The following is a 24205-nucleotide window of genomic DNA, read 5'->3' as shown; positions in this document are numbered from 1 at the left end:
CATTTTTAAAGAAATGCAAGGACACGTACCAATTTATTAATTTTATTCTTCAAACTAAATATAGGCTCCTAAATATGGAGAGGAAATGCGGACCATCTATATTAGTGCTCCAGCCTTCAGCTGTTCCTTCTATATTTCCCTCAAGCTATAACAGACGACGAGCTCAATTCAGGCTGGCAAGCCTGCATAAACAAACGCAACAGGACACACATCAGAGGCGTGGCTAGAGGACCCCTCTCATCCCAGCATGCATCAGTCTTAGCTCAGTGCTCATGAACATAGACATAATACTATTTCAATGTATTTATTATGTCTATGCTCATGAATGCTTTGTGGAAGGGATAGCCCACACACTGGCCTTGTTGGAATACAAATTATATTTTATATTTTGATAGTCAAGAAAGCAGTTTTCATTTAAAAATGTAAACTGCTTCTGTGATTTTACTGAATATTGAAACTTTGAATTTTGGGCTCTGTTGAAGAAAATTATTATTATATTATTATAATATAAATCACTGCCGAATTATATAGGCTACTAGTCTGGTCTATGTGGATTTCTCAACAACCCTTTTTATTTTGCATAACTTATAAAAGTAAGACAATAACTCAGAAAAACAGAAGTGATTTCACATAAATTTGTTGTATCTCAAAACTTAACAGACTTTTTTTTGTGGCTTGACAACAGAACCGGAAGAGAATACAATGCTGAATAAAGTGGTAGTTTTTGTTATTTTTGGACCAAAATGTATTTTCGATGCATCAGAACATTCTAACTAACCCACTGATGTCACATGGACTACTTTGATGATGTTTTTATTTCCTTTCTGGACAAGGACAGTATACCGTACATACATTTTCAATGGAGGGACAGAAAACTCTCGGACTAAATCTAAAATATCTTAAACTGTGTTCCGAAGATGAACGGAGGTCTTACGGGCTTGGAACGACATGGGGGTGAGTCATTAATGGCATAATTTTCATTTTTGGGTGAACTAACCCTTTAAGTCTGTGGCCCAAAGCATTCAAGATTTATTTCCAATATATAATTGGAAATTTAATTTATATGCTCAAAAAGTGAATAAATATATTATAACTGCATAAATGTAAGTTAGTACCATAAACAAAATATTAAATAAATAAAAAGATCAAACCAAAATATAGTAGGCTACAATCATTTCATTGAGAGAGAGGGGAAAAAAACACGTGAACAGCACCAGAGGGTTAAAAAAATATTTTTCCCTTAAAGTTTGAGTTAGGATACTTTGTAAGTGCATAATTATAAACACAGAAGCCTGCAAAAGCGGACTTGCATGAACCTGTCCGCCATCAAGTTTAATGTCCCTGATGGCTGTAATCCTGACCTATTTAGCCACTTTTTAGCAACTGCCATTTTTAAGACAATTTAAAGCTTTAAAAAAATCTAAAGTGAGTATTACAGATGTATTTTGTGCCATCGTTTCCAGGTTTTGCCATCCCTGCAGCACTATATTGAAAGACTGATTGAAAGGACAGATATTGTCCATCTTTATACATATATATAGTATACTATTATGTTTGTAAATCAAGTTTGTAAAATTTGATTTACAGTATGTTTCTCTCATTGTTTTAACAAAACACAGGCAGTCTTCCAGAATGAACTCCATTTTGAGTGAATGAAAACTAAACTGTAGCCTATCTGACCGTTTTATATATATATATACTCACACCAGTTCACACCCACTCGTTGACGATCACAAGTTGACATGATTGGTTACAAAGCAGTTTGTGATTTCAAACCGCGTTTTTGAGACTGTCTTTGGTTCACTGCAGTTTTTAGGAGAAAATACTCAGCGATGGTGTTGACTTATGCATTTGTAGCCTACATGGTTTATCTTAAAGCATATTAAAAACACCACATAGACGTATAAACAACATTAAAAACTTGATTTTCACCACAGGGGGTCTGGGAATTCATTAGAATTCTATCTAATGAAACCCCAACTTATTTAAAACTTGACTAAAGGTGATGACTTTGAAGTATTCAAGTTTTCCTTGATGAGTATAATAAATTTGATATAAACCAATTTTATTTCCCACCACAAATACTATAGTTTGATTAAGGTATGAATTTAAAGAAAACATTTATTACAAAATTACATATCAGGCAAACAATAAATAAATAAAAATCAACTGATCATTTTGAATGCAAAAGTTCTTTATTATCATTTTAAGGAAGAATTGTTTTTATTTTTATTTTAAGTTTTTTTGTTGATGCAGAGAAAATCATTTTATTCAGAACGTTTTATGGGATGATACTCAGATAAAACTGCTCCATCTACTCCTGGTCTACTTTCAGCATGTCTTGTCGTTTGAAGGCGCAGATGTAGTTTTTCTTGACACTACAAGAGTCGTCGTTCCATCTGCCAACCTCTGAAAATGTGAGGGAAAGTGAAACACTTCATCTATCATTGTGTTTTACCAAACATCCTATTGTCCTCACAGCATCAATATCACTATAAATAATTTAGACAAACATCAAGTTAAAATTTAATGTGATTATCCTATAACTCATTAGTTGTTTGAACTAGTTTCTCTCCATCCTTACCTTTCCAGTTCATCTCCACGCATTCCTCCGTACTGGTGTACATGTGGTTGGGTTCACCACGTGTCCAAATTTGATAATTCCAGTAGGAACCATCAAGCCAAAAAAATTTACCAGACTGAGAAAATGAGAAAGAGGTTTAAAAAAAAACCTAAAAAAACTAAAGATAGAAAGTCAGAGGGTGTTTGTTTGTGTAGTGAGAAACTAGTGGATGCACTTCTGTCTGTTTACCTTGAAGAATTCAAAGCCTCCGAGCCAGAAGCGCAGGTTTCTTGGGTTGAATTTTTTCACAAGGCAGAGCAAGTCATTATTATCCCTTTTTCTATGCACTGACACCAGATGTGCACCAGGGGCTTTGGACCTACACTTGAACTGAGTATGAAACAAGAACATTTAACGACTATATACATTGGGGTTTTTTTTTTTTAAATGGTGGAGGTAATAATGTGTAGGGTAATAGAAACTAAATATCTTCAGTGTAACAATGCAGCAATCTATTTAAAAAATATTTTGCTACAACCCACCTCGGCTTCAGTGAAGTTAGCACGTTGGTTGAAGTATTTGACACAGTATTTGCCCACTTTGAACCAATCGGTGAAGCCATGCTCATCACAGGCTTTAGGCATACTGCACCACGAAGTGACATTAGTATGGTCAACATCAAAACCTAAATGACAGAGTCACACACATGACTATTTTAAGCTCTATGGCACTTTAAAAGTATAGGTGGATAGTTTGCCTTGTCTGTTTGAAGTGTAACTTGTAATATATAAGTCTGTTAATACATCTGTTAATATACAATATCTGCCTTACAGTTTATTGTTATTGGGGTACATTAAGGAATGGGGCTTACATTAGAAAAAAAAGATTCAATGGGGTTGATTTCTATATAGAACCTTAAAGTGTGGAAATTTCAAAATATTGTTGAATTAAACATCACCTCTCTCCATTGTTAAGAAGCTGCCACTCTCAAAGAGAAGAGTCATCAACAGAACAAATCTTATAGATCCTGATTTCCACTGCGAAAAAAAGGCCCAAATAAATAATATATAAAAATTGATACACAGATTGTCCATTCAAGAAAATTACTTACCATTGCAGTTCTTGCACTTTTGTCTTCTATCTGTCCTCACAGTAACCGTTTCACCTTATTTTATTTCATTCCATTCATTTTCACAACTCCTCCCCTTCTCTCAATCTTAACATCTTCAGTTTTTTTATTCTTCATCACACAGGAAAGCGTTTGACACCTCTAATAGTGCCTGCTACTAATCAATTTTTACAGGTCCATTGCTACTAAAGTAACATTAGTACTATCTTAATGTTAATCTTGAACAATAATAGTATGTAGGCTGAAATATACTCATTAATTTAAAACTATAGCAAGTCAAGAGATGCAGAAGTCTGTAAAATAGGGCACAATACTGTATTAATGAAGGAATTTCCCATAATAATTTTTACAGTTTTTTTTGTACCTGTATTTTGAATTACGCATTGTGTTGTGTTCAAGGAATAAATGAAAAGTCCGTAAACTGATAATTACCAGTACCTTTTACTTTTTTTACTGACATTTTTCTTACAGTGTGCATCAACATATAAATTCAAATTTCAGTGGATAACCATAATCCAATGAATGAGAAGATAGCTGGAGGATTGACCCAATTTACTAAACACGACTTGTATTATTATTATTACTTATTAAAGTCTTGCTAAGGCTCTGCACTCGTTTCATTGCAATCTGGTTGTAATGCACTTTGGCTATTGGTTTTTGCACTAATGGTAAAAAAAAAAAAAAAAAAACAAAAAAAAAAAAACCCTGCTATTCTGTTAATTTCCATGACCCTTCTCCTATATCATTTCTGTCAGCATTGTGCTTGCTCGCCAAGTGAAAACTATTTTTGTAGACAGTACATTTGTTGGAGAGAGGTGTCTGGTAAACGACAAGCATCTGAAAGGCTACTAGTTTTACTAGTTTACTACCACACTAAAAACAGGAGATCTTGTGATTACTGACAAAGTTGTGATATCTCAGTGTCTCCACTTGACACTGCCAGCCAAAGTTGCTGCAACTCACAGTCAGAATGGCTTTGTCACTTAATCTGATCATAAAGATTTAATTCATCAAGTTGCATGATAAACTTGCAAGATCTCCTGTATAGAGACATTCATTATTTGTAATTACTTTAAACTTTAATGTAAACATTTGGGTGTTGCCATTAAATTCACTGCATTAGACATACTCTGACTCAAGACTCTTTTTTTTCAACTTCACCTTTAACATGATGCATTTACATTTGTCACTTTGTGTCGCTTTTATTTTCACTACCCCTCCTTTTTTCACATCTCGTTCTCATTTATTCCTCACTCTTCATCACACATTAAAACCACTTGAAACAAATGTGGCCTCATGATAAAGTTCTGCTTGTATTAGAACGTAAATGCATTATTCTGCAAGAAGCATTAGTTCTTCTCATTTCATTTATCAGGCAAAAAAAAAAAAAAAATCAACTGGTCATTTTGATTGCAAAAATTATTGTCATTTAAAGTTTGAATTTGAAGAATTGTTTCTATTTTTGAAAATTTGAGGGACAGTGAAATTAAGGGATTTGTGTAACTTCTGCATGTTATAAAGATAAATAAAATAAAATGAAATACATCTTAGCTGATTGTTAACACTTAAATTTGTCCTTTTTTTCTGAAGAGATTCTGGCTGAATTAACCATCTCATATCCTCATACTTGAAAGTATTGAGATACTCCCTTGACTTCCAGGAAGAGCCGGGAGCTTGTTTAACTCACAGCTTTAGCTAAACATTTAGTTAAAACTCAGTGTAATAATCCTAAACCATTCGATTTTTTCACAAGTTCCCTCTACATTTCCAGTTCATCTCCACACATTCCTCCTTATTGAAGATGTAGTTGGGTTCACCAGTTGCCCAAATTTGATAATAAGAAGGAACCTCTTCACACTTCGGTTTTACCTTAAGTTGAAAGCCTCAGAGTCAGAAGCGCATTGTTTGGGCTAAAAATGTTCACAATTCATACAGTTTTTCTGAATTGCTAAAACACTAATGCCCATTCTCTGAACCGAATTCTTAATAGCCTAAACCAATTTGTCGAATAAATCACTCTTTATGTAAAACATTAAATAAGTTCAAGACGCAATTTGCAAATCTCATGGACTCTTTTTGCAAAACTCTTAATGCATTCTCACTCACTAAAACACATTTTGCACTGTGACTTATGTTTCAAAATGCTAAACACAAGTGCCAAAAGTTAAACACAATTGCCATGGTTTACACACAACGACTCAAAATTGTTCACACTTATTTCTAATGATGTGACCAAACCAACTGTACATAATCCAAGTCAGTTCAGAGTCCCAAAATGTTGCACTGGATGTTGATACCAACAATGGAAACAAGAGGGAGAGGAGGAAGAGTATGTGTAAGAGGTGGTGAACAACGAGGAAGAGGATTGGGATGAGAAAGTGCAATGTGTGGAGAGTGTTGTCAAGGCTGGATCTGGCACATCCCCTTTGCCTTACCTATAAATAATATATATTACATTGGGATATATTGGGTTCCTTGTTGGGGACTCATTATGCTGCAAGATGATTTAGCGCATCTAATTTCTTATTCACTATTACCTGAAATAGTTCACTATCAACTCTTAATCCTTGTTTATGCCCATTTTTAGATGCCGAAATGTATGGAAATGTATTCATGAAAAGCAAAGCTAAAGTTAAAACAGAAAGTAAAATTCTTGGATCATATTGTATACTTGGATACTCTAAATGATGGTAAAAAAACATTCAGAAATATCTTAGTTGGCTCTTGAAAAGCCTGCTAAAGTAAGAGTTTGGCCTGTGGGTATTACGGGTGTGTCATCCTGTGATGACAGTGCACTCAAAAATCTGCTCTTATTCAATAATAATAATAATAATAAGTTTAATTTGTATTGCATTTTACAAGTGAAGGACACATCTCAAAGTGCTACAGGTGCACAGGTAAAAACACTAAAAACAGTCAAATTTTTTTTTTGCAACTTCACCTTTAACATGATGCATTTACATTTGTCACTTTGTGTCGCTTTTATTTTCACTACCCCTCCATTTTTCACTCGTTCTCATTTATTCATCACTCTTCATCACACATTAAAACCACTTGAAACAAATGTGGCCTCATGATAAAGTGCTGCTTGTATTAGAACGTAAATGCATTATTCTGCAAGAAGCATTAGTTCTTCTCATTTCATTTATCAGGCAAAAAATAAAATAAAATCAACTGGTCATTTTGATTGCAATGTTACAAAAAAAAGGACATAAACTCAAACAGAGACCTGATGACGTCCAAAAAGCACCAGTTGATGTTTCAAGAAACACTTTCATTTACAGACCTTCGTCAAGGTTGATGATTTATTTTATGTAAATGAAAATAAAAGGTGTGAGTTTATTTGACATAAAAAGTAGCAATACAAAATTGTAACAACTTATTTTTCAAGGATAACATGATAAAGTTGCATCAACTTATTTCCATTGTGGTCCTTGATTTTCTTTTAACGATACATTTTCATGACAAACCATACTATCACAACAAATACACATATATCCATATCTATTAAGCAATCCCATCTAAAAACAATCTCTTCACTCTTATTCTAAAACCAACATTATCCATTAAAATCTTAATGTCCAATGGCAACTTATTCCACTCCTGCGCACCTGTAGAAATATGAAATATGAAAAAGAAATATGAGTTAAAATAGAACGGGGCCCTATATTAATTATTTTATGAACCATTTTTAGTTTCAGGAATGCTAACAGTCTTTCAAGGTAACCATCCAAGCTGCTGAAAGTTTCCATTATTCACACGAGTAAAAGAATGATATCCTAAAACTACTCTCAATAATTTTGGTTTTTGACTTTATGTTATGTTAATGAGTAGGCTAGCCTACCTTGATGAATAATGATAGAAATGCAATAATGTAAATTGAAATTGTATCATGGATTATTTTGATTTTTTCCAGGCTGGTAATCTTACATTTGCTAATTCAAATATTATTTTTATGATCTTTACTTAATTTTTTTTTTAACTTGTAAAATATGAGATTTGCTTTTCACATTATTGCATTATTATAATTGTTTTCCAAATCTATTAATTTCAAACATTACCGTTCTGCATCCCAGTAGGCTATATCTCTTATGCAGAAACATAAATAGACATTAAGAGATTATTTATTGTTACTTTCACTATCTAATCATCATCTAAACATCCTTATTTCCATCATTATTTATCTTCTCATCATTGGGTTTCAGAGGTAAAATGTTGCGTGCTTGTGCTCTTGGCTTGTGTGCTGATACTGTAGCAGTTCTAATTCATTGGCTGAATCACATGGCAATGACTAGAGCTAGAGTAATTAGCGACCACGAGCTCGAAGATCCGCTGTTTACATCGCAGAGCCTCACACAATACAACCGACCATGAGATCGAATTGTGGATAATTCATTTTTCCAACATCGATCGCCTTGGATTGATCGATCCTCGTCTCTCATACGGTAAGATCGGCAGCTTTAATGCGCATTTGAATTGAACTAATGTGTAAAACAGAGCTCCTCATTGAAACCATAAAGTGTAAATACGGACTATTACTTAAACATATTCAAAGGCAAATGAATCGCATTTGTTCAATTCACTGTGCTGTCCCATTTCTGTCGGCGGGTTTTGTTTATGTTGTTACGCCATATGCTGCAGTAACGGGACACTGCCACCAGACTGTATTACACAAAGTGCTTTTCGACAGACTCGAATAATTCCAATAATTCTCACAAAGCCACAGCATATTTTGATTAAATATGTAAAATGGTCAGTGCAAATATTTATACCACTGTTTACACTGTCCTGGAAAACAGTTAAGGGGTCTCTTTGTACAGCTTTACTTGTCTGGTAAAAGCGAGGAAATGCCTTTGCTGCAATATAGCATACCGTTGTGTAGCTACTTGTTTATAATAAAGCGTTTGTAACTGTTTAAAATAAATAATCATTCAATGCTAAACAAATCTTTATGAGCATTCATATTTTCATAGCATTAAGTATAGTTTTATATTTGAATTGCTGAAACAATATTTTTTTTAATAACCTGGTTCTATCAATAATACATATCCATTTTATTCTGCTATTTCTCTTGTGAAATAAAGTACTGATCAGTGGGGCCTTATCACAGATGAGTTTCAGATGACTCTAATTTAGGTTCTGTTTCCCCTTTCATGAGCGTATTCATCACATGGGTACGGGTGAATCCCCTATGAAATCTCAATTAGATTACATCTAACTGCTGTCACATGCAAACCTTCAGTCTACAATCCTTTTCTTGGATCAAAATGAGGAAAATCACAAGCTACCCTATTAAATAAGTATAGCCGCTATGCCCAATAATGGCTTTTCTTTTCATTGTCACACTGTTTAAGCACACAATAAATAAGCACACTTATCATTTGTTCTTAAATGTGCAAGATATGGAAATGCTTATCTCTAAGCTACTTACATTTTTGTACTGTTAACATTGTATTGTTTATTGTTGAGATTTGTATGCATTATTTCAGGCTACCATGGGAAGCCTCTTCCGAAGTGAAGAGATGTGTCTTGTCCAGCTTTTCCTCCAGGCAGGTTCGGCTTACAACTGCCTCAGTGAGCTTGGGGAGTTGGGCTTAGTCGAATTCAGAGATGTGAGTTTAATGGATACATTATAGCATTCAAAAGTTTGAGGTCAGTAAGATATATTTTTTATTAATACTTTTAATCAGCTAGGATGCATTTAATTGATCAAAAGTAAAAAATTTACATGGCTACAAAATTTTGAACTTTATTTTCATCAAAGAATCCTGAAAAAAGGGTCAAGGTTTCCACAAAAATACAAATGTTTTCAACTTTGTAATAGCATTTCACAATATTACAATAAACTCTTTATCCCTCTTGTTCTGTCTTTCTTAAACCCATTTTTCTCAGTTGAACCCAAATGTGAATGCCTTTCAGAGGAAGTTTGTTTCAGAAGTGAGAAGATGCGAGGAGCTGGAGAAAACTTTCAGTATGTAACCAGTAAATATTTACCTTTCAGTGACCAGCTACCCCTACAGCAAGTATTATATACAGTAGTTATTTCAGTCACTTGTTATTTTAAGGCACTCTCATTATCTGTCAAAGAGTATAGCATAATCATTGTAGCCTGATTGTGCTCATTCTCAACACGTTTCCCCTTCCCTTATTCCTTAGAATATCTGGAGCAAGAGATCAGTCGTTCTCTCTATCCTCCTCTGAAAGGGCTTCTACCCACGGCCACGCCAATCCCATCAGCCCCACAGCCAAGAGAGCTGCTCTCCATTGAGGAGGAGAGCGAGAGACTTGCCAGAGAACTCAAAGAGGTGAGAGGAGGAAAGAGAAATAGGCTTAGAAATCATGAATATCTTGTGTTCCATGATAAACATTGAGTGCAAGTGGTGATCTTGACCCAGTTTGCATTTAGGTGTCAAGGAACAGGGATAGTCTACGTAACCAGCTGATCCAGCTCAGCCAGTACAGAGGGGTCCTGAAGCAGAGCATTTTACTACCAACCTCACAGGTTAAAAAAAATCCAGCTTTTAGCATGCTTACCTCCAAGAGATCTCTCTCAGATATTCACCAAACCTTCTCATAATGTCTTTAAAGGTTCCACCTCCAACTCTTGAGACCACAGCGCTATTGGACAGCAGACAAGATATGCGCTTGAGGTGAGGACAATATCCATCTAAAGGTGCAGTCACGTTTACTGTTGCTCGGTATAGTTTCTTGAGCGAAATCCAGTAATTGCATGTTTAGGAATTTCACGCAATGGTGAAAATTTCCCCATGCAGATTTCACTCACGTTCAAGGTGGTCACGTGAACTAGTGATGGGGACGAGACCGCCTATGCCGAGTCCGAGTCAAGACCGAGTCTTTGAAGGGTCGAGTCCGAGTCGAGACCGAGTCCATTGGTTTTCAAATAAAGTCGAGTCCGAGTCAAGACCGAGTCTTTGAAGGGTCGAGTCCGAGTCGAGACCGAGTCGAGACCGAGTCCATTGGTTTTCAAATAAAGTCGAGTCCGAGTCAAGACCGAGTCCGTTGGTTTTCAAATACAGTCGAGTCCGAGTCAAGACCGAGTCTTTGAAGGGTCGAGTCCGAGTCGAGACCGAGTCTTTGAAGGAACAAGTCCGAGACGAGTCCGAGAAACCAGAAATCGTTCTCGAGACCGGACTCGAGTACCACATCACTAACGTGAACTCACCATGTTGGTCAACACAAAGCTGTTTGGTTTAAAAGTGAGCTGTGCTTTATACATCTCTACACTATTGTGACCACATCTTAACATAACATAGAGAGGGCAGCTATCATTATAATAGGGATGCCTGCCTTAGCAATCTAGTCAGAGATGAAAATGTAAATGTTAAGGAAGTGTTTCCCAACTCTTGGGGGCACACTAACAGTATACATTTTGGATGTCTATTGTCTCCCTTATCTGACTCATATATTTCTGGTCTTGGAGTCTCTGCTAGTGACCTGATGAGTAGAATCAGGTGTGTTTGATTAGGAAGAGTTTGAAAATGTGGAGTGTTGGTGTGCCTCCAGGAACAAGGTTGGAAAACACTGTGTGAAGGCACAGTCACATTAGCAAAATTTTGCGTGCAAAAAAGGTCAACTGTCTGTTGTAAATAGCCTAGAGATTTATGAAGCACTGCTCAGAAGTCACTTTCAAACAAGTAGCTTTCTGTTGGTCAGCACGGCGAAGTTGGGTGACCAACTGGAACATGAGTGTAATCTGCGTGGGGAACTTTTTCGCCCTCACAAGAAACTTCAAAATACATGGATTGCTATTGGTATGAGTGTATTTAGCCCAGCGAAATTTCATTAAACGACAGTAAATGTGACTGGAGTAAAGTGACATGGTATTAGCGACATTTTGTAGGCAAAAAGGTCCATTGTCAGTAATGTTTGAAGCACAGCTTGCACAGAAGTCACTTTCAAAACAAGTAGCTTTCTGTTGGTCAGTGCGGCAAATTTGCGTGAACATGAACGAAATCTGCACAGGGAAATCTTCACTCTTGCGTGAAACTCCCGAGCGCATGGATTCCAATTGAAATGATTAGAATTTGCCTGCAAAATTTCACAGATCAACGTAAATGTGAGCACATCTTTTGACAAGTTGTAATATTATTTTCACATATGTAACAAGACACTAATAACGTTATTCACATCTTTCCTGCAAAGCTTTGTCGCTGGCGTGGTTCATCCATGGAAGGTTCCGTCGTTTGAGCGGCTGCTATGGCGGGCATGTCGTGGTTATATCATTGTAGACTTCTGGGAGATGGAGGAGAGGCTGGAAGTGCCAGACACTGTAAGAGAGTGTTTCATTAAGATAACTCATTTTGATGAAAATGTCAATTGGCCATAAACATGATATGTTTTTCCTGCTCACAGGGAGAGATGGTTAAGTGGACTGTCTTTGTGATCTCTTTTTGGGGAGAGCAGATTGGACAGAAAGTAAAGAAGATCTGTGATTGGTACATTCATAGCTTATATAAATTTAATTATAGCTTACTATAGCACCCTTCCATGATATCACATTATTATCACACATTCTTATTTCAGTAATCCCCTCCCCCCAATCTTTTCTATTTATACATGAGTAATATCTATTCTGGATCTTTCTATTCATAGTTTCCACACTCACACCTTTGTGTATCCAGAGGGCTTGGAGGAGAGAGAAGTAATACTTCAGGGCCTGGAAAGCAGGATAGTAGATATCAAAACGGTGACTTGAATGTTCCCTTTATCCTTTTATTTTGTATAATTACATTCTCTTTGAAATAAGAGCATACAGTGTAAAGTATTTAGATAGTTCATACCTAATGTATGACCTTCATTACATTAGATAACAAAATATGAAGTGGTACCAATTTTAAAGAAAATGGTACAAGCATACATTTTTTAAACAAAACATTGCACATTATAAGTTAACTTATCTTTCATAATCTGATGTATTTCCAAGTGAAACAGGATATTCAACTAGAAAATTTTTTTATACACTGCCACTTAAATGTTTGGGGTGAGTAAGATTTAAAAAAAGGTAAGAAATTAATACTTTTATTCAGCAAGGATGCATTTAATTGATCCAAAGTAACAGTTAAGGCGTTTACATTATTACAAAAAAAAGTATATATTTCAAATAAATGCTGTTCTTTTGTACTATCGATTAAGAATTCTGAAAAAATGTATAAAGGTTTCCATAAAAAAATATTAAGCAGCACAGCTGTGTCCAACATTGCTAATAATAAGAAATGTTTCTTGAGCAGCAAATCAGCATATATGAATGATTTCTGAAAGATCATGAATCACAGGAATAAATAGCATTTAAAAATGTATTAAAAAAGAAAACAGTTTTCAATTATTTTTATATTATTTCACAATATTACTGTATTTTATATCAAATAAATACAGCCTTATAAGATACTTCATACACAAACATAAAAAAAACCTTTAATAAAACATTAAATAAAATGTGCACAGTACGTTCATTAAAAAAGTAAAGAAATAATGGTAACACTTTAGTTCAGGGTCCAATTCTAACTATTAACTAGTTGCTTATTAGCATGCATATTACTAGCATATTGGCTCTTTATTAAGTGTTATAAAGCACATATTAATGCCTTATTCTGCATGACCATATTCTACATCCCTTAATCCTACCTAGTACCTAAACTTAACAACTACCTTACTGACTATTAATAAGCATTATATAGGAGTTCATTGAGGCAAAAGTTGTAGTTAATAGTTAGTTAATAGTGAGAAATGGACCCTAATCTAAAGTGTGATTAAAAGTGTTATTAAAATAGCTCCAGGTCCACTCTCTAACTTCACCTATGTCTGTCTGCAGGTGCTGTCTCAGACGGAGCAGTATATGCAGCAGCTGCTGTCTCGCTGCGTGTGTCAGATGCCACAGTGGAAGACACGAGTGCAGAAGTGTAAAGCTGTGCAGACGGTCCTCAACCTCTGCAGCCCTTCAGTCACGGACAAGTGTCTCATCGCAGAAGCCTGGTGCCCTGTGGCCAAACTGCTTCTGCTCCAGAGCGCTCTGATAGAAGGAACGGTGAGAAATTTAGTGAATTGTTTCACACGAAATACATCACACAGATGTCAAATGTTGATTTTTAGGTATTAAAGAAGTATTGTGGTGCACACAGTTGGCATACTTTTTTAGATGACTAAGAAATATAATAGTGAACCGAAGGTCGCTCATTCAAAGCAGTGAATCTCACAATAGCGTATTATGGTCTTTTTTTATTTCTTAGAGAAAAAGCGGTAGCAGTGTAGACTCCTTCTACAATCGTTTACCTGCACCCACATCTCCTCCAACAATCTTTAACACCAACGCATTCACGTCCAGCTTCCAGAACATTGTGGATGCTTATGGTGTGGCCAGTTACAGAGAGGTCAATCCAGGTAACACACGCACACCACATGGACATTGTTACCTAAAGTTGCATTTAACAGAGTATTATTGTTGTTGGTAGAAAGGTCCATCTGAGAGAGGTTGTTGCTTGAGATAAACAACCTGTAAAAATACATAAACTCTTCACGGAAAATGTCTTGTGTGTGTGTGTTCCCTTCTCAGCTTTGTACACCATCATTACTTTTCCCTTCCTGTTTGCGGTGATGTTTGGAGATGTTGGTCATGGTTTACTCATGACAATGGCTGCCCTGTGGATGGTTCTGGAGGAGAGAGACCCTAAGATGAGGAATAGCACTAATGAGGTTTCTTTCATTTTACACAGTACATATCATAATCTTTACAGCTGCCATCAAGACTGAAAAAGGCATTTAAATAGAACACACCATACAAGTCTCTTTATTTTAAAATAACTTTCTAGGTTCAATACAAGTATCAACACAAGTTACCTTTCTTCAGCATTGAGATTTTACTGTTAATAGGTTTTAATCATAATAGGTTTTTTCAAGATTTTTTTTTTACTCATATAAAGTTCAAATTAAATTAAACATTAAAAAATATTCGTAACATTATAAATGTCTTTACTGTCACTTTTAATCATTTTAATGCATCTTTGCTGTACAAAAGTCTTACATTTGTGCGTCTCTTTTAGATTTGGCGTATGATGTTTGGTGGGAGATATCTGATCCTTCTGATGGGGTTGTTCTCCATCTATACTGGTGCTGTTTATAATGAGTGCTTCAGTAAGGGACTCAGTCCTCTTTCCTCTGGCTGGCACCTCAAACCCATGATTCAGCACTATAACTGGAGGTACACACACACACACTATTACATCCAAGGCAAAGGTACATTTTAACTAAAAGATTTAACTCTACTCTAAGGACAAGGGATTGCTCTATCCTGGGCAATAATGGTGGACATGTTCAATAGCTTTTTTTGTAGAGAAAGACTATAATGGGTTATTTCCTTGTAAGTTAGTTTCCTAATTCATTATTTACTCGCACTAATGTCGTTCCAAACCAATAAGATCATCTGTCCCTCCCCTGAAAGTCCTCTCAACCAAAAAAGTTAATAAAAGCATTAAGACATAAAGAACTTCCATTTACTATATTTGATGAGCTCTATGTATGTCTTGATCACCACAAAACACATAAAAAAATACACCACAGAGTACATCAAACCACAGAAGTAATGTAGAAATATTTGTCAGGAAGTTCAGGATTTCCTTCCCTTGATAAGGTGGTCAATCAAAGGAATCAGACTCTTTACTAGTGTGATAAGGTGCCGTCACAAACATTATTGTTCTGCAAATTTTCACGGACAAAATCCAGTCATTTCAATAGTTCTGTCATGACAACTCTCTGTTTGTCTGGTATGGTAATGGATATGACAATGTTGATATGTTTGGTCTTGGGGGAAAAGATCTGCTATGCTGCTGCTGTTATTGCTGCTGCAGAGCAAGTACAGGACTTGCTACTGCCAATTTATACATGACATGCTACTACGAGCAAGTAAGACATGCTGCTGCTGTACAATATAGCGTACATCAGGTGTGCCCAACCCTGCTCCTGCTGATCGACTGTCCTGCACAGTTCATCTCCAACCCTAATCAAACACACCTGAAGCAACCAATTAAGGTCTTCAGGCTCACTTGAAAATTAAAGGCAGGTGTGTTTAATTAGGGTTGGAGATAAACTGTGCAGGACAGTCGATCGGCAGGAGCAGGGTTGGGCACCCCTGGTGTACATGAATTACCCGTAGCAGATCTATACAGGTGGAGCTGGGAAAGGTGGAGGGTTTCTTAAAGGTGACATATGCCCCTTTTCACAAGATGTAATACAAATCTATGTGAGCAAAAACGCGACGTTTTTGTGTCCTTTTAAATGCAAATGAGCTGCTACTCCCAGGCTCTGTTCATAAGAAGGCCGATCCTTTACACGAGCTTCGGATACAATAACAAAACACGCGAATCTCACTAATCTAAAATCTCAGAAATAACCAGTAGCAGTGCAGCCTTACGGAGAGACTCAGGAAGAGGTTGCAACTTTTAGATGCACATGGACGTTTCTGAATGGTTAGTGTATACATTTATGTAGTTGTTGTGGAGTTACATTGATTCATCTGTTTCTGGAAGATTTCTGTCAAAAATAAAATTAATCCACTGCTCTCTTGTCTCATCTGAGGCTGGGACTAGATAGTGTTCTTTGCTCGTCTGTGCAGCCAACCACAGAACAGTTTGCATGCTTTGCTCGAACTTTTGCCATTGCATTGCGTTAGAACTGGTTACACTGTTGTCGCTTGCGGAAACCAAATGGCGGCACCGCTGGTGGAAATATGCAGATTAAGGGGCGGTAATATTATAATAAGATCCCCTTCCTACGTCAGAAGGGGGGCAAAATCTGATCGGCTTATTATTTGACATGCTTGCATACCAAATGATAAAGTTTACCAAGGCATACCAAAACAAAGTTACTGGGTTGTCACTTTTCACGGTTTCTGGTGACCCGATTATAGCACTGTAAGGCCTGCTAATACTACCCACCGGATGAAGAAGGGTTGGCTCTCAGTCTCCACAGTACATAAAATATTAATTTTATTTTATTTTATTTTTCGTGTTCGCATTTATGAGGAAAAAACAGTGTTACGGACGTGTTCTCCGTTACGGACGTGAGCGCTCTGAAAGCAGCACTAAAAAATGCTTTAAAACTTTCACAGAGACATCAAACAGAAAGCACAAAACCTTTCTTTAACCTGAATTTCGTTTTGTATCAATTGTATCTTAGGCCCCATCCAGACTACTGCGTTTTAGTTTAGAAACGGAGAATTAAAACGAATACGATCTCCGTCCACACCAGCGTTTTAGCTTCGTATTAGAATTGATCTCCGTCCACATTAAAACGACTGAAAACGCGGATCACGTGACCATTCACCAACACTGGGCATGCGCGTGCCGGTGTAAACACAACTTCATTGATAAAATTATCCCACCATGCTCTGGGTTAACCCCAAACCGACGCTCCATGTACGGTCAACGCCGCCGCTGCACACAGGGAATTGTCACAGATCGCTCGAATAATAGCTTGACTCCGGCGCATGTAGGCAGTTATAGCGTTGTAAAATGCAGAATTTACTTGTACAACAGCTGCTAGCAAAGATATACGCCATGACTGATGACACCCAATCATAGAGCCGAGCGTGAGCCTCTACTACGTCATCGTTTCTAAAGTCCTCCGTTTTGACCCGTCTACACTAAAACGCCCTCCGGAGATTCAAAACGAAAAACGGATCGCCAGCCTTTCTAAACTTCTCCGTTTTGGGTCTCCGTTTTTTCCGTTTTAGTGTGGACGGGAGGTGCAAACGTAGCAAAAGGTCTCCGTTTTTAAACGAAAACGCAGTAGTGTGGACGGGGCCTTAATTTTAATCAATGTTTCATCAACCAATTGCCTGGATTTAATAAATAAGAAGCAAATATAGCAGACGACAGATAGGAAACGGAGGCGCCGGCGCATGAACTGGAGCGAACCGAAACTCAGCATATAAGGTAGCCTACTTGCCTCACATGTCTACTTTTAAACAGAACAATTCAAAACGAAAGTAAACAGACTAGACTGCTCTCTGCTTATGTAATCCTTATGAAATGTGCATTTCTCTCTGGCACGTTCACTAGGCTACTGAAGATCGCGAGTCAGCATCGTCAACTTCATCTTAGCCGACAAAGAAAACACTTGTTTATTAATAAACAATTAAAATATCTCCTTGCTATATTTTACATATTCATAATCATTACTTTTGCCGGTTCTTTGTGAAGAACAGCGGTGGCTGTTACTGGCTATTTAAATCTAGCGGGTTTGATGTCTCGCAAATACAATGACGCTGGTAGTGACGATTCTGTCTGACCAATCAGTGATCTGGAGTGTGTTCACGTCACATTTTAGTATCGGTACGGTACGCTTGGAACCTCGACAGAGGTGGTACCATTTAAAGCGAGCCGTACCGTGCAGTGGAAAAGCGCCACAAGTGAGCCGTACCGAGCCGAGCCGTACCGTACCATGCAGTGGAAAGCGCCAAAGCGTGGCGTACCGAACTGTGCCGTACCGTACCATGCAGTGGAAAAGCGCCATTAGATGGTCGCATTCACGCTTTCGCACAATCAAATATATTTTTGTATAGCCCCCATGGTTGTATACACTAGAATTAAAGTAACGTTTTCTTTAGACAGAGGTAAGATTCACCCTATTTAGGTTGGTCGATTAGCAGTTTGGTGTCCTACACGGAAATTCCCTTTTAGTCTTAACAAAACAAGTACACTTAAATTAGTGCCAAATATTAGCAGGAATTCGAAAATCGCAGTTGGTGTGCCCTGTGCTCCACTCAAAACTGTAAATGTATCATGCCAATTTCATAATCAGTTCAAAAATAATCAATACAATAACATCAAATGCTCAGTGGTCAAGAGTAAAAGATGTACCTGACTCAAGAAATACATAATGCTGAGTGTCTGAAAGGCACTTAGCATTACTGGCAGATCTCATTACAAATCACCCTGAGCCTCTTGAGACATTTCATGGAGTACTCAGACCAGGGCAGAAACTTCTTTCAAATGGAAACATGGGCTAACAATGGGAATTTGCATTCAGAGTTTACACCTTTTGAGGGCAGGATGCCATTCGCCTGGAGGACACACCCTCCTCTGTAAGCAAGATATCTCTAAACTCTTAAAAACTTTATTACCTTTTGGTTTACATCTTTGGGGATGATACCTTTGTACCAGTCGCACTGAGACATTTCAAATGATACCAAACATGTATAGTGTTGTATGATTATTGTTCACATTAAACCATATATCTCGAATGGTGATGCTAATTTCACAAGAGAGAGTTCAAATGTTAATTTCCTTTGTTTTCTCAGAGAGTTGTCCTCTCTTCCAGTTTTTCCAGTCTTACAGCACTTAAACATGGAAAAAGTCAGATTTTCTTGATATATCCCCTTTAAAGCATGGTGCAACTGGTACAGCAAATGCTGACCAAGTATTTAAAGGTTGATCAGCGAACTCATTGGCTACTGATACAGCAGGAACCAATCAGCAGTGCCCTACAGAGAGTGATGTGATTGCAAGCAGATTGAGTTAAGGACCTATCAGCCTGCGCCATCTAGAGTTTCATGACAGAACTTGGTATGAATCAGTGCGATTGGAAATTTCACAGGATGGTGAAAGATTTCCCCAAACAGATTTCGCAAACAGTTCAAGTTAGATTCACACAGATTCGCCACGTTAACAAACAGAAAGCTGATTGGTTTGAAAAACTTCTGTGTGAGCTGTGCTGTACAGCTATACACATTTGACAGTAGACAATGGACCTTTTTTGTCTGTGAACTTTTCACTTTGACTCTGTGAACCTGATCAATTATCCATCATTTCAGCTTGCCCATGTGCTCTCATTTTACACTCACTTGTGTCTTCTTTCTTCTGGGCTGGTTCAGTGATGAAACTCTGAGGAGCAACCAGTACCTCACTTTGGATCCAAACGTAACTGGAGTATTCCAGGGACCATATCCATTCGGCATTGACCCGGTAATCAGGCCTTTAATCAGATCCCGCTTGTGTCTAGCTTACTGTGAGGTTTGGGTTTGACCATCTCGTTCCCTGGTTCTTAGATCTGGAGCCTTGCCAGTAACCACCTCACCTTCCTCAACTCCTATAAGATGAAGATGTCCGTCATCATCGGGGTCATCCATATGACTTTTGGAATCTGCTTATCCTTCTTCAACTACATGTGAGTCATAAAGTAGGATTAATTTTGGTCTACCATTACTTGCTTTATATTTCTGATCAGTTCTGGTTTTATGTGGATTAAAAAAACGTATTCCTTTATGTTTTCTTATCCTTTTAATGTTACACTTTCTCCTCAGGTACACAGGGGATGTGAGCAGCATGTTTCTGGTGTTGATTCCAGAGCTAGTGTTCATGCTGTGTCTTTTTGGGTACCTTGTCTTCATGGTGGTGTTTAAATGGATTGCGTTTGGACCTCAGGATTCAGACCGCGCTCCCAGCATCCTGATCCACTTCATCGACATGTTCGTGTTTGGTGAGAACCCAGACAACCCACCACTTTATCCAAGACAGGTGAGAGATTCATTCAGTATACACTGATTCTTGTAACATGTTTTATATCGTACTACAGTTTTACTGCTGTGACAAATACATACATATCCTGTCCCTCTCTTTAGGTGACAGTGCAGAGAGTATTATTGTGTTTGGCGCTGCTAGCAGTTCCGGTGCTGTTACTTGGAAAACCGCTTTACCTGTACTTCAAGTACAGGAATAACAGAAGAACGGTAAGCAGGGGTGAAATTAGGCTGTTCTGGCGTCTTTGATTTAATAAAAAATTTAATACTTTGGCTTTACAGAGTAACTTAGTTGACAACTTTTGACTCGTAATTTTAATGCCAGGCTTTGCCTGACCAACCACGTTCTTTTCTTGATCAGGTTAACCTCAAATTTGAATATATATTTGAATTGAAATCATAAAAATATAGCAAACTATAATAATGTACCATATAATGTAACAGAGTTGGCGGTCCAATAATATACTCTCTGGCAATTGTTTATTGTAGATCAAATACTGAAAAAATGTAAAGGGGTTTTACAATGTTGTGTTCAAAATGTCCACTACAAAAGAAAATAACCATATGACTTTGTTCATGTTGTGTTGTGGAAAACCATTTTTAGTTTCAGGGGGTTGCAGACACTGCAAAAACTAATCAAAGCAAATTCAAACAAACTGAAACATAGGGTGCAAAAAATATTTGTGAGATTATGCTTTCCATTAATGGATAAAATATGATTTTTGTAAAGAAAATTGTTATTATCAGTGGATGTGAAATGTACCCTCAATTGTATCATATTAGAATGATCTGAAGGATCATGTGACTCTGAAAGATCATGTGACACTGAAGACTGGAGTAGTAACTCATAGATATATACACTAGATGTCACCTTGGGGTTCTAAGCATGGGTCAAAACCGCCGCCATCTTGGAACAGGGGTCTTGTCATAGGAAGTAGCTAGGTAACGCTGCTATCTCCGCCTGTACTTCAAATTCAAGGATTTTCGGACTTTTGTGCTGCGTATGGATGTTCGCACAAACGAAATCTGAACTAGGAAGAATGTTTTTAAAATATATATATATTTTTTGCTTCTATGGACTCAATGATAAATACATGTCTGACCATTGGAACGAACCAAAAAACTAGAAAATCGCATTCATGACGATTTATGGTGATTTTATTTACGTTAGACCTTTGCCTACATTGACGCTTATGCATTAAAGAGGAGGGGCTCCCCTGTTCCATGATGGTGGCTCTTTTGACGTTTTCGTTCCAATGAACTGCCGTAGCCAAGGCGACATCTAGTGTATATATCTATGAGTAGTAGCTGCTGAAAATTCAGCAGACATTTTAAAATATATTTATAGCAAACATAATAATATTTTACTGTATTTATGATTTTTTTTTATATCAAATGCAGCCTGGGTAATCATAGCACACTTCTTTTAAAAAAATCTTACCAATTCCAAACTTTGAACGGTGGTGTAAAAAAAAAAAAAAAAAAAAAATCAGGTTGTTCTCTAGCTGACGCATGAGCATATTCTAGAGCAAAAAAGACCAGGTGAAGTACTTACCAACAAGGCATGTGGCTCTTTTAGCTGAAATGTGAGTGTTCTTGCAGGTTCTCCCATACTGTGTCTGATGAAAGGTCTCGACCCTGTTTTTCAGTTACAGGAGGAGCAGCACCCCTTAGTCACAGACACCAGCTCTATAAACGCTCAACTGGGAGACCTAGAGGGAGGAGGGGGAACAGAGGAACAGGTCAGAAAAAGAAAATATCATAACACCATTCCTCAAATGAAGCTAAACATTAGAAGTGTCAAAAGATCACTTCAGAGTTGAAAGATTTTCCATTCCTCTATAGCAGAACTACTGAAATACTGTATGCTTGTCTTTTTTAACTTTACAGGAGTTTGATTGGACAGAGGTTTTTATGCACCAGGCCATCCACACCATAGAGTACTGCCTGGGCTGCATCTCCAACACTGCATCGTACCTTCGACTTTGGGCCCTCAGCCTCGCGCATGCACGTATGCAAATACTCACAAGCATCATTACGCATTACATGTTCACTTATAGGTGAAATTGTTGTGCTTAGTTGGTTCTGGTTTTGTGTGTGTTAGAGCTGTCGGAGGTTCTCTGGGTGATGGTGATGAGAATTTCACTCTCGTGGCAAGGCTATGTGGGATCAGTGGTGCTGTCAATCATCTTCTCCATCTTCGCCATGCTCACTGTCTCTATCTTGCTCGTCATGGAGGGGCTGTCTGCCTTCCTGCACGCCCTGCGTCTGCACTGGTGAGAAAATCACACACAAATAAACGTAATATTGTAGCGGTTTTCAAGGGGGTCGGGACTCACTAGGGTCGTAAAATGATTTTAATTTAGTTTTAACAACATCATTAAAATACAAAAAAAAAAGTTCTCAAATCAGGCTGGTGCAAGATAAACACTTAGTGTAGATAAACACTTAATTTCCCAGAAAGCCATTAGTTGTTGAGTTTCAGTGAAGAATAGTACTTAATGGAATAGATACTAATATCTAAAAAATAAGTACTAGTAGCATGAAAATAGATACTACATATTAAGAATTAAATGTTAAAACGGCTTGCCATAGGTGTAGTGTTGTGTGTGGTAGAGGATGTAACACAATGATTGACAAGAAGGGCGCAGGGTCTATCCTATAGTCTCTCTAATTAAATGAACCTTACTGGTTAATAGCAACCCACCCTGACCTCCATTTAATAGCTGTTAATCCTTGTAAACACCTGCTATAAACCTTAATGATGCCAAATAAGTTCATCGTCTAAGTGATAAAAACAAACATACAATGTTACTTATGAGACTCACGCAATTGCATTGTTCTCACCATCTCACGGCACATTTTCTCACGCAGTGAAAAACCAAGAAGGAAAGATCACACTGCACCGACAGACAAGACAGAACAGATTATTTTGATGCGAAACAAAGTCTCAGCTTTCAAATTCTGTTAATTACGAAATTCAAATTCAAACAATAAATACCGTTTTGGTGCTCTTAAATGTGATGTGACAGATCGCTGTAGCACCTCAGTTCAAGCTCCATGTGAACGGATCTTTACTATTAGTTAATAGTAAATTAAAACGAATGAACATCAGAAGGTATGTTGAAAGATACAGTAATACATGAAAGATACATTCATGTAATCAATCGCTCAATCAGTGTTTCAACTGCAGTAAGAGGTCAGTAAGAGCCCCAGCATGTTAATTAGCTAGGAAAACTAACTAAAGGATTATTTTGCCAAATATTTGGACTATATTACATATTTATATTTTTACTCGCATCATATTCGAACGAGGCAATAAACTACGAGCTGAAACTGCATGATCCTTGTGTTGTCTTAAGTTAAATATTTCAAATGATAAACTCTGGTTTCTGTCATGCAAATATGAAAATGATATTTCAAATTAAGCTAATCACTAAAAAAACAATCTCTAGTTGTGTGAATTTTTGGAGGTGTGTGTGTGCGGTTGACAAGAGTGAGAGAAAGAAATCAAATTCATTAGGAGTAAACTTTATTTAATTTCCCATTTGATGCAGGGTGGAGTTTCAGAACAAATTCTACAGCGGATCTGGATACAAGTTCAACCCTTTCTCCTTTGCCGCAATTCAGCATCTAGAGGAAATGTAAATATTCCCTGTAAAAATGGTTTTATACTTCATTTTGGAACTGAATGTATTATCGCATTAGTAATAAAAGGTGATTTTAACTCCCTAAAATGAAAATTCTGTCATCTACTCACCCTCACGTTGTTCCAAATCTGTATACCTTTGTTTTGTGGAAAACAAAATTAGAAGTTTGGAAGAATGTTCACTGGACTCTTTTTAATTAAATGACAGCATGTGGGGCAGACATGCTCCAACATTTTCATTCTTCATTTTCAATCTTGTTGCAGATTTGCACATTTCTCAAGATCGTGGTTATTCACAACCCCTTCACATCAAGTTTGACCTTTTTTCTTTGTCTA

At 37.2% G+C, this 24205-nt stretch overlaps 2 protein-coding genes across 3 annotated transcripts; one reads left to right on the top strand and one right to left on the bottom strand.

Moving 5' to 3' along the window:
• Nucleotides 1-2173: 2173 nt before the first annotated feature.
• LOC130076286 (galactose-specific lectin nattectin-like) lies at nt 2174-3814 on the bottom strand. The gene is made up of 6 exons (XM_056241321.1): nt 3675-3814; nt 3522-3600; nt 3106-3248; nt 2813-2953; nt 2585-2699; nt 2174-2409 (listed from the first exon to the last, which is right to left on the bottom strand). Exons 1-6 carry the CDS (start codon nt 3675-3677, stop codon nt 2315-2317), a joined length of 576 nt encoding a protein of 191 aa, XP_056097296.1. The 5' UTR covers nt 3678-3814; the 3' UTR covers nt 2174-2314.
• A 4125-nt stretch (nt 3815-7939) lies between these two features.
• On the top strand, nt 7940-23947 carry tcirg1a (T cell immune regulator 1, ATPase H+ transporting V0 subunit a3a). 2 transcript variants are annotated; one of them, XM_056241313.1, is made up of 21 exons: nt 7940-8137; nt 9182-9304; nt 9585-9663; nt 9849-9997; nt 10099-10194; nt 10281-10342; nt 11856-11982; nt 12066-12148; nt 12306-12399; nt 13522-13734; nt 13937-14087; nt 14260-14399; nt 14747-14904; nt 19576-19666; nt 19750-19868; nt 20005-20218; nt 20323-20430; nt 21876-21962; nt 22111-22231; nt 22325-22496; nt 23778-23947. In XM_056241313.1, the coding sequence occupies exons 2-21, from the start codon at nt 9188-9190 to the stop codon at nt 23866-23868; spliced, it is 2472 nt and encodes an 823-aa protein (XP_056097288.1). In that variant the 5' UTR covers nt 7940-8137; nt 9182-9187; the 3' UTR covers nt 23869-23947. The 2 variants fall into 2 exon arrangements, with proteins under 2 accessions (XP_056097288.1, XP_056097287.1); XM_056241312.1 differs by having other exon boundaries at nt 21870-21962.
• The last annotated feature ends 258 nt before the right edge of the window (nt 23948-24205 follow it).

The sequence above is a fragment of the Rhinichthys klamathensis genome, unplaced genomic scaffold, assembly GCF_029890125.1.
Source record: "Rhinichthys klamathensis goyatoka isolate OS25496 unplaced genomic scaffold, OSU_Roscu_1.1 h1tg000636l_1, whole genome shotgun sequence".
Taxonomy (NCBI): domain Eukaryota; kingdom Metazoa; phylum Chordata; class Actinopteri; order Cypriniformes; family Leuciscidae; genus Rhinichthys; species Rhinichthys klamathensis.
Note: the sequence above shows the minus strand (reverse complement) of the source record. Positions and strands in the feature narration are given on the sequence as shown.